This window comes from Nuphar pumila, chromosome 7 (assembly GCF_984573655.1).
Source record: "Nuphar pumila chromosome 7, dmNupPumi1.hap1.1, whole genome shotgun sequence".
In the NCBI taxonomy this organism is placed as follows: domain Eukaryota; kingdom Viridiplantae; phylum Streptophyta; class Magnoliopsida; order Nymphaeales; family Nymphaeaceae; genus Nuphar; species Nuphar pumila.
The window spans coordinates 41,655,635-41,666,788 of record NC_143255.1 but is presented as its reverse complement, the minus strand read 5'-3'; the positions used below and the strand labels follow the sequence as shown (position 1 = coordinate 41,666,788).

The following is an 11,154-nucleotide window of genomic DNA, read 5'->3' as shown; positions in this document are numbered from 1 at the left end:
AACCTAGATTCAATCCGATCCAAGGAAAGAAAGACTGCATATAACAGATTTGACCCGGATTCAGATCGGGAGTGGACCTAGGATCCAGGGAGCAGGTAAATTCCATGTTACCATAAGGTAAATTCCATGGTGACCGGGACGTGGGGACGTGCTTTAAATTCAACTGTCCCCAACTTCTTTATTGTAAGGGGTCACCAGGTACATGTATCCTACCACGTATCATCATACAAGTAGATGGCCACCCCATGAACCAAAGATGAATTGTTGTTTATCATCGCCATCATCGTCTTGTTCGTCGTGGGTGAAGGAGATGGATCACATCATTGGGCTTCTGAGGGTTCGGGTGATCAAGGGCGTGGATTTGGCAGTCAGGGATGTTAAATCTAGCGACCCTTACGTTGTTGTTAAGATGGGCAAGCAGGTTTTCTTCTCTTAATCAATGTTGTAGTTGTTGTTGGGTTTAAATTCTTGTTTGGATTAGTGGGTGTTTGAATTTTTGTTTCTTCTTATTCTGTTATGTCGAGTTTAGGATGGGTTTAGAATCTCATTTTTCTTCTGCTTATTCTGTTATGTTGGATTCAGGATGTTGGGTTTGGATTCTCATTTTTTTTTCTTCATTTTTATTCAGTTATGACGAATTCAGGATGTTGGGTTCTTTTCTGATCTTGATTTTTGTATTTGATTGTTTGTTTTAGATTTTGATCTTTATATGCTGCGTGACACTTCTTGTTATGTGAGTGGTTCGCGTTTAAATTGGTGGTGGTTTTAATTTTCTCTGAGTTTTTTGCTCTCTCTCTCTCTCTGCTGATATTGGGTTTGATTGTCATCTCTCTCTCTCTCTCTCTCTCTCTCTCTCTCTCTCTCTCTCTCTCTCTCTCTCTCTCTCTCTCTCTCTCACACACACACACACACACACACACACACACACACACACGCGCTGTGTGGAATGGATGATCTCTCTTTCTAACCAATTTTGGTGCAAGAAAAGAATCTGGTCAATGATGTTTAGAATTTTTGAGTTGTTAATATATGTTGATCCTTTTGGTTTTCATGGGAAAAGTTTATTTGCTTTCATATTATGGACACATGATCATGGTTATGCGTATTTCAAATGGTAGAGTTCCTTTCCCTTTAAGACGGTAATGTTGATGAGCCTGTGGGAACAAAGAGGCCCCGGGAAAAAGAAGATACCAAAAGAATGTCCCTTGGGAGGGATCTTCAACACATTTATTGAGGGGGCCTGAGGAGTTGGGACAACCTGAACATGATGAAGGAGCCACAACTGTTTCGATCAGTCGGAACAAATAGAGGAGTAGGCAGAAAGGAATGGATGGTTGCTTAGGCGTTATCCTAATGAGATGAAGAATTGGGAACCGCATGAAGGGTATATGACAAAATCTGCTTTTACAATCAAGAAACCCCTACAGTATGGGAAAAGAGTAACCTTTAACCCTCTTTCCTGTCAGTTTTTGGATTCTGGTCTTTTAGGATGCTTTAGTGAACGTCATGTCCTGATCTTCACTTTGTACAAGGATTGCTGGTAGTTCTGACTGTCATTTTTTCCCTCGTTATCTGAGTGCTGCTTTTGTAGCGACCCTCCTTTCTTAGACTGGAAGATCTGGGGCTTATCTGATATTGTATTAATTTTAATTGTACATTCTTGGGTTGTCCTTAAGATTTTGAGTAGGAAAGACTGCCTTCTTTTCGTTCTTCCCAACATGCTATAGATCTTCCTTTATAATTACAAAATAGAGACTTGTTACAAACTGAAGAACCTTGTACAAGACTGGAATTTTTTACACAAATCCGTCACAATGTCCTCACAAGTTCCGTGTTTCTAATTTAACGAATGCTACATATTCAATATCAGCTCTCATTGTGCTTAAATATATCAGCTTACTTATTGGCCTTCTATTTTTGTTGTTATCCTCCAAATGATCTTAGATGAACTTCAAAGATGTTCTGTGGATTGATTGCATAACCTCTAGGGACTGTTCTGTTTTCTTCCCTCTCTGATAGCCTGGATACTGGTATTTTCCAATTCGTGTGTTGTGTTATTCACGAGTTTGTGTCATTAGGTACTAGTGCGTGTATGTATGCATAAATTCACGCGATAATTTTACTTGGTGATATTGCATCTTCAGCATAAGTGGTCAAGACATTCTTTACAATAATGGCACTAGAAGCTGGCTTTGCAACTTTCCCATGTTATTCTTTGTTTATCCAGTTTGTAGAGTGAAAGCTTGACTATAAGATGATTTCATTCACATAGGACATGACCAATCTCTGAATGCACTTGCACTCATTGGTTTACAGATAGCATTCTGTTTCTGTATCACCTCGATGCTTGAATATTACCTAGAGTGTGGGCGAATAACTAAACCTTAACATGAAAAACCAAGAAATTGGAATTGCAACTATCCTTGGATTGCCCTTCATCATTGGAACCACAATAAAGTATTCACTTGTTTAGCAACCATTCCACATGTTCAATCCACCTAACAAATTCCCTTCTGATATTTTTCACGGTTTCACCCCTTTAGTAACAGTGAACAGAAAAAATCTACATTTCATAAACTCTTTATAGGAAAATCTGCAATTCTTCAGGCCCTTGATTGGTCCAAGCACTATCATTGTCCTTCGGGAGTCACCATTATTTTAACAGGAATGCTTGCTCCATATGATCGCCTTAGAGTAAATTTTCTAGCTTTTTCCGCTGCACCATGCTTTTCCTTTTGTTCTTTCCATAAGATCTCCAATTATTTTCTCTAACTTATTCAGGGTGCAATGTCACTTGATCATTATCAAACTGACTGCATTCTATCTGTGAGTTTTCCACCAGAGTGCCTTGAATACCCTATTTTTGTGACATCATCCAAGCATATTAACCATTATGAAAGAGGGCAACAATTTAATTGGAGCATTCTTAGTTAGACTGGAAATTTTATTACCAGCTCTCAAACCTAGAAAAGGTGCACACAATTTAGCATAAGAACTTGCATTATTGGATCGAATGAGTGAAGTGATCTTTAATGAGGGAAAACATCTCCTATCAATTAGTGCCTGCTTATTACTTTCCATATTAGTTGGCAAACGGGTACCAAACAAAGTACAGTTTAAAAAAATTCAGACTTCTGTAAGATAAAGCTCAGTATGCTTGGAAGAAATATGGCTTGAGAATACATAAAAAGATTGTACACATACCCTTTAATTCTCGTATATTATTCTCATATACCAAAAGATTATTACAAGGAGCATGCAATTCACAATTTCTTTTCTTTTTCTTTGGAATTGAACTAAGAAAAAAGAAAAGGCAAACTCCATCCACATGGGACGAATCCTGGTGGTGGTGTTGATGATGATTAAAATGTTAGTGTTGATGACAATGATGATTAAAATGTTTGTATGCTGGAGTTACTGCAAGAATTTAGATGGAGGAATATCATTTAGTGCACCTTGTGTTGTCATAGCCTTAAGACAGCGGGGGGGGGGGGGGGGGGGGGGGTCACAAGAGTCAATAAAGAAGTGCCGCTCTTAATTCAGTCAAAACTTTTGAACAACAATGTGTAACGAACATGAGTGTTACCAATTCAATGGATCTCTATCATGGTGTTCTGAACTGTCCAGATAAAAGACAGAATTCAAACATCTAAAAGCAATGAAAACATATTTTACTTGGAACTTTTCAGATGTTGGTGTGACGAGGATGGCATGTGCATGCCTTGATTCAGTTAGTAGTTTGATGTTGTGCTATAAAGATTTTAATTTTGAAAACTAGTCATTTTTCTAATGTTTCTTGATTTATATGCTCCATATTTCTAGTTGGCATCCATCCTTCTTGATACTAATGCATTTTTTTTTTGTGTCAGAAATTGAGGACTCGTGTCGTAAAGCATAATGTCAATCCAGAGTGGAATGAAAATTTGACTCTTTCAGTTTCAGATCCTGTTCTGCCAATCAGAATTGTATATACTGTTCTTTTCCAGCTGCTTATTTCTTGTCTCTTGCATGCCAATATGCTTTATTAATTAGCTGATAATTCTTCATTTCTAGATGTTTGTTTCTTATTTTTCTTGATCTATATTTTCAAATCATTTGTTAAGATGATGAAGTGTATTTATGTTTACATCAGTTTGTGCAACACCTTTATACACACGCAAGCATGTATCTGTGTGTTATTCTATCAGCTAGAATATGTCATAATTATAGGATTTGTAACTTCATATTTACAGCAGTCAAGTTGTTGCCCACTTTAGCAGACAAGATTTTGGCATAAATATATTTTCCAAGCAGCGGACTAAGGCATGGTATCCTTTAATATTCATTAAAAAAATCCTTTTCATGTTATTCTTGATATGTCTTTGTTTTTTCTGAGAAGAATAAAACCTTGATACATGATGTTCAGATCCTAAAGAATTTCTTTGAAATGGTTTATTTCCATAGTGCAAGGGATGTTATGACACTTCCCTCTGAATTTGTACATGAAGGGCTCCCGAGGAAATTCATCATCCAAATATAAACTGAAAATGACTGTCGTTAAAACAATACTCCAAGTTCCAACCTCATGTCCTGTACATTCTCAGCAGTTCACGTTATGCTTGGAATGTCATTTTGATTTTGCTGAATCTGTGAAACTGAATACCTTTTTGTAAGAAATGGAGTTCCTGAACACTGAAAATGTATAGATGCTGTTGAGGGCCTGAGGGCCAGAAGTTAATATGCTATCCATCCAGGATGCCTTCAATGGAACTTTTTTTGATATAGTGCTAGACCCTTTTTAATACAATTAAGTAGAAAGTGAAATTTCGAAAAAAGAAGTGTGATGGGTCTACAGATGTCACAGCTTTCCATGGACCTAAGGCTGCCTGTGCTAAAAGTTTCTTCTGTTGCACCCGATACTTTTGAGCAGCTCCGTATCTTCTGACTAGTTAAAGTTGCCATCAATAAATATCTGATGGGTGTGAGAGACAATGGCACACTTTGTTTTTTTAATAATTATGGGTTTCGTGTTTATTATTTGCATTAGACTGGTGTATCTAAGGGAATTTTTGTCCTTTTCCCTCTTTAGTATGTGCTCTTGTATATTGCATTTCGTCTTTGTCTTTATTGGCTCTTCTGCATATGTATGTCCATCCAGCTTGTGACGATTACAGAATAAAAATTTTCTTCCTTTACAAGTTTCATGCCATAGTGTTGAGAGTTTTTAATCTTGCAAAAAATCATGATTTTTGGTTATGGTGCAGCATGTCCACCACATAACTTGCTATGCAGAAATTGTTTTCAAGGCAATCTGAGAACGTACATCATTATTCATCTTTGATGCATTTGTTTCACATGCATTTCATGCTTGTGCATTTGTTTTATAGTCCATGGTTCATGTATCAATTGAGCAATATTAAATTTTGCAGTTGACTATTATAAGTCATCTTAATTTTAAGTTTCTTGAAATTGAATCAAATTATTTTACCAACTTGTACCAATATTTTTAGTAAAGTTGTTTAGCAACTCCAACATTCTTAGAATATTGCATGATTTGGCATACAATCGCTAAAAGGCTAGATCCGATTGGTCCACATGTATCAATTGTTTGTGGAAACAAGATTCTTAGTTTGTGAAGCACTAGTTTTGTGTTTGAACTTTGAAGTGCTAGATAATCTGTTTTATAGAAACCATAAAAATATTCTATATGGAGGTATTCTGCACCTTCTTTCCAAAATGTATGGATCACGGATTGTAGAAAAAGTTTTCAGAAATATTCCATGTCACATCATTCTTTTTGTTTTGTCTCCATGTACCATGAATGTTGCGCAGGGAACCATTCAAACATAAGCTGCCCAACCCAGCTGAAAGACCTACTACAAATATTATTCATATTGCACTTCAATATTTATTTAATTTTTGGGGGGGCTGGCGGACGCAGGCGTTCATATTGCATCTCTTGGTCGGTCATTTTTTCACAAAAATTTGGAAGTGATTGTTGCTGTATGTGTCTGGATGAGAATGAGTCTCAGCTTGATCACCCTTTTTACTCTCTTCACAAGAAATACCTTGTGACTTTTGCATCTTTTTAAGCAAAAAGTTGTCCAATGGTGGCTTTTAAACTAATCAAGAGAATGCACAAGTTTTTTGCTTAATGAGGGGACAGCTTTTCTTGACAGGGTATAGTTGGTTCTTGCAGATTTTCATTGTGCAATATGAAATATTGATGGAAATCATCAAATTTTCTCAAGTTTAAGACTGAAGTTGATTGAGACTGTTTTGTGATTTTTTTAGAAGGTTTGTGTAAAAAACATGAACGGATCATGATATGGGACATATTAAGGTGATTCAGTAATGTGTCAAAAATTTTCTGTCGTTATGGATTTCATTTTTTATCTTGTGCTATACTAAGAACACTTGCCACCCCATACAGAGATCGAGATAGCTAATGACATTAGCAGAAGGTATGGAGGTTGTGATCCTTTTAACTGGAGGGTGTGTAGAATATTGCCATTTGGTCATCCTCTCTTTCTATAAGCACTTAGTCCCGGCCTTTCTGATTGGATCCTCTATCCCGTCCCCTCTTCCCAATAGGAATGGAAATTGACCCTTGCCCTGCCCCCCTTACTCGTCCTTTTCAAGCTGTACCAGTGCTATGTTCCGCATTCTATGGCGGAGTGCAGAGTAAGCTCCATAATCGCTATGCTTTCTTCTGACTAGAGAGATAAGATAGGGGAAGGTAGTGCATCCAGGTTTGGAGTGCCCGCCCATGAAGAGAGAGATCCATCAGGTCACCAACATAAAGAATGGGAGCAATATGTTATTTGCCAAATTATTTGTTTCATGCTTGTGTTCTTTTCTGCGTGCACATTTTTTCATCTGCATCTTCATCAGTATCATTGTTGTTATGACCATAATGAAGATATTTTGTTGCAGGAAGTATTTGACAAAGATACATTCACTCCAGATGACGCCATGGGATATGCTGAAATTGACATCCATCCTTTTATGGAGGCTGTAAAAATGCAAGTGGACGGCACTCCAGGAAATCAAATACATAGGAATCTGGTTCCAAATAGGCAAAATTTCCTGGCCGAGGAAAGCTGCATAAAATGTGTAGAAGGGAAGATTATTCAAGATCTGTGGCTCAGACTGAGAAATGTGGAGTGCGGAGAAGTTGAGCTACAACTGGAGTGGATCAATATCAAGAACAAGCACTAATAAATGCTGTTATGCCCCTTTTAAGAATGCTGTCTATGATTTTTGAACATAAGTATGAGCATACAAAAGGATAGTCTCTGAACTTTCTGAAGATCATGTTTGTATATATTTGCTACATCACCTTAATGGTTTTTTGTAGAATATATGTGGTTGTTGCCTGAGATAAAGGTATGTCTTGTCAAACATCTTGGAAAATGATATGGTGACCAAGCTGTGGTTGGAAACATAAGGCGTCACAGTTATACCACCTCTAAATTATGGAGTTTTTTTTCCAGAATCTCCATATTGTTTTGATAGACCCAAACATTCTCTTGATTTTGTACAACTGACTGCATGACGGGGTCAAACTTGATTTCTGAGTTCTCTGATGGACCAACATATCACTTTTCCAATGATTATCATTACATTTTTATATGTAGTAGTAAAAAGTTTTGGTTTTCCAACTTAATGAAGCTTCCTTCCAGCCATGAGATTTTAATTTATTTTTACTTCTCACAAGATCAAGGCTACCATTCAGTGACTACTATTTGTTATATTATGATACCAACTATGCTAAGGAGACAAATTGAAGTTCAAAGTGAAGTACAAGAAATGGTTAGAATTCTTCGTCTATATGACAGATCCCCAAGAAATATTTGGTGTTTACTATGGTAATGGAGATGGAAATGATGAATATTCCTGTACAAGTGTTGGATACTTAAAAAGTTTTATTTGAGTTGATGCCTCTCAATATATGTCGTCTTTGTCTCTGTGCAAATAAAGGTTGTGGATGCATGAACATAACAGTGATTCAAAATTGTTATTCAGAAACATTACTTTATAGAGTTTATACTCTCAAGGTGAGCTGCCTATTTTCAAGTACAGTGCTTTTATTATTCTTTTGATAGTTAAGCTGGGGAATGTCCCCAATGGGAGTCTAACTTGAGTCCCTTAGCTAAGATCAGTCACAAATATGGGTATCGGCTATATCTCGGCGAGGCTATTGCTTGGGATATTACAGGTTTGGTGATAAATCTCGGGGCATAAAAAAATAAAAATAAGAAAATATCATGTTTAGATAATAAAATACATGTATAATAAAATAAATAAGTAAAAAATACAAAATAAAGAAGAAAAATACATTTAATATGTAAAAAATAAGTAAAAACAATAACAATAATTGATATTATCAAATTGACAATATTTTCAAAATGTCATGATATTTTACCTATAATATCGTTTGCAGAAAATACAGCAATAATATCTAGATATTTTAAAAATATCACCGATATATGTGACTATGGTTAAGGTAAGTCCCAACAGGTCCAGCTATCTTATTCAACCCATAATTCTTTTATTTATATGCATAAAGAGTTCATTGTTTTTGTATTTATCAATCTTACATTTTCGTTATATAAACTTGCTCCTCTTTTGTCAAGATTACATAGGATATAAATATAACCACATCAAATCTTATCACTCTAAAATGCTCTTGCTGTCATCGGTTCAATTCCTTTTAGATTATCTACTTCATGAGCAAGCACTGGAGAAATTAACAATATTAGATATAAAGTGCAGTTAGTGAGTGTTTTTGAAGTTTCCCTCTTGCTGATTTGTTGGTAAACCATATATAAGTTAATTGGCATTTATGATGATTAATTAGAACCAAAGTGATGTGCTATGGAGTAGGCCCATAGAAGATTTTCCTACATAACAGCTTAAATGTAATTAAATTTTTTGCTGGAGGAAGCACAAACATGCTTTCAGAAGTTCAACCTGTAGTTACATATTCAGCAACTTGTTATGATCTATTCATGTCATTCTGTTGCTTCAATTTAGAAGTTCATGGCTCAGTTATGATTGTTAATTTAGTGAACCATATACGATGAAAAGTTACCAATAACAAAATTAGATAATATGCTTTCAGAAAAGGAGATGGCTATATTTCATTAAAGCAATTTTAAAAGATCGAGTCCATCATACAATAGCAAATTCCCTACCCAAATTACAGGGCCCGACCAGAAGGCTTGGTACTACAGTAGGATTGGCTGGTCAACGGCCAACTGACCTGATCAAATCAGCCCTGTCAAAAGACTGGACCAAACCTAAGGATGGCCCAGGCTCAGGCCTGGCCTAGAAGGGCCCCACCATAAGTGGAGCGCAGGCTGCCAACCTTTTGAAAGATGGACAGACCCAGCCAAGTTCAAAGTTGACTGGGCTGACCAGCACATTGATGAGTGGCAGGTTGGTTGACTGGCTCATTGCCCATCAATGGGATGGGCTGAGACTCGATCATTTCCAAGGTTCAGCAGTAATGGGCGGCAGGCTGATGCCTGGGCCAACCTAAGCCTCAACTGGTTCAAAAAGCCTGAAGCAAGTTTAGTACAAAAGTAATGCCTCTAGATAAGTTGGTAAGCCCAATCTAAACTAGAAGACAAGGCCTAGAAAGCCAAACCTTGATAAAATCAACCTACCTAATAAAATAGGGTTTTATCCTGAACTGAACTAGATCAGGTAGAGACCTACTTGGATGCAACCAAGCTTTTCCAGTATTATCAACGATGTTCATTGAACTTCAACAGGTTTATCTTCTAAGAATGAGACCAATGACTGGCATGGTAAGACACCTCAAATAGCTCGTATATAGAGACATGACAATAAAGGGCACCTGGCTAGAAGACGTATATAAGCTACAAATTCATTACCATGACTACTTAGGAAAAACAAAAAGATCAATATGCATAAGTTGGTTTACTTATATGTTAAAAAGGCCATGAATTGACAATTTGTAGCCATATTATTTTTATTGTTGTCGCTGTTATAAACAAATGGGTAATGGTGCATTTTCAACCAATCAAGAGAACATAGTAATTGATGGTCATTGCATGGTGCAATTGTAAATTACTTGAGCTGTCTAGCAAAGTACCCATAATGGCCACTTGTGAAAAAAGAAGGATGGGACTATTTCAGTCTAAATCATCCTCAATACCTATGAGACTGTGTATGACTTTGTTTTCCCTCATACCTGGATGGCGAAGTCACACTATCATAACCAAGGGGTGTTGGGTTCGAATCCCACGAGTGGTTATCCCCCAGCTTGCCTATCATTAAAAAAAGAAGTGCAACTTCATAAAACAATTAAGTACAAAACTTACTCTTCTAAGTGCAGAGAAAATATGTAGCACGGAACACAACCTAAGGGCCGACAGTGCTTTGGCCCTTCTCCTAAAGAATTAAACGCTACTTCTATGAAAATACAAAAGGAACATACTCTAGAAAATACATATGGATATTAAAATATTGCTACACCGTGCAGCCGTTCCAGCAATGGGCAAAAACTGGACAATGTACAGATGCAACCAGACATTTTGATCTCAAAATCAGCCTTTTCTTTTTTTACAACATTACCAGTGCTATGTTGTATATTCCTCGTGTGAATTGACAAAACAGAAGTTCCCAACTTCCCATGTTCAGCCTTAAATATGAATTGTATCAGAGTCACAGGATCATATTTCACGATTCATTTTAGATTAACAGTTCAAAACTGACTACTCTGACTCCTTGTTTTTCCAACCAGACGAGTTTTTAACTGCAGAAAGATAAGGTCACATGAACAATAAAGTTAGAGCTCAAATAGAACAGCATGACAAATGCAAGCACAGTTTCTGTTACATCTTAAACTGTGAATAAAACAATCAAGCAATTGATAACATGAATATAGTGCCAGCTACAGTAGAGGATAACCACCAGTTATCAATAATATACAGTATGCTATGTCACATGGGTGCGGGTACAGGTACGGGTGCTGAGCAATTTCAAAAAAATTGGACACGGCTATATATATATATATATATATATATATATAAGACTCAGCTATATATTATATAAAAAGATCATTTTTTTTAGTTTTTATATGTCTTTTGCCTTAAAAATAGACAAAAATAGACTCAGTCAAAGTTGACCAAGTCCAAAATG

At 36.5% G+C, this 11,154-nt stretch overlaps 2 protein-coding genes across 4 annotated transcripts in view; one reads left to right on the top strand and one right to left on the bottom strand.

The window, feature by feature from the left end:
• The first annotated feature begins 210 nt into the window (after nucleotides 1-210).
• LOC149832047 (GTPase activating protein 1-like) lies at nucleotides 211-7,576 on the top strand. 2 transcript variants are annotated; one of them, XM_090012339.1, is made up of 3 exons: nucleotides 211-421; nucleotides 3,870-3,965; nucleotides 6,916-7,576. In XM_090012339.1, the coding sequence occupies exons 1-3, from the start codon at nucleotides 257-259 to the stop codon at nucleotides 7,198-7,200; spliced, it is 546 nt and encodes a 181-aa protein (XP_089868465.1). In that variant the 5' UTR covers nucleotides 211-256; the 3' UTR covers nucleotides 7,201-7,576. The 2 variants fall into 2 exon arrangements, with proteins under 2 accessions (XP_089868465.1, XP_089868466.1); XM_090012340.1 differs by lacking the exon at nucleotides 3,870-3,965 and having other exon boundaries at nucleotides 213-421.
• A 2,871-nt stretch (nucleotides 7,577-10,447) lies between these two features.
• The window catches only part of LOC149832046 (uncharacterized), a 30,518-nt gene continuing 29,811 nt past the window's right edge, over nucleotides 10,448-11,154 (bottom strand). For both annotated transcript variants that reach the window (XM_090014286.1, XM_090014287.1), the window contains one exon: nucleotides 10,448-10,768. In XM_090014286.1, coding sequence (XP_089870412.1) covers nucleotides 10,718-10,768 — 51 coding nt within the window. In that variant the 3' untranslated portion in view covers nucleotides 10,448-10,717. The remainder of the gene's footprint in view (nucleotides 10,769-11,154) is intronic.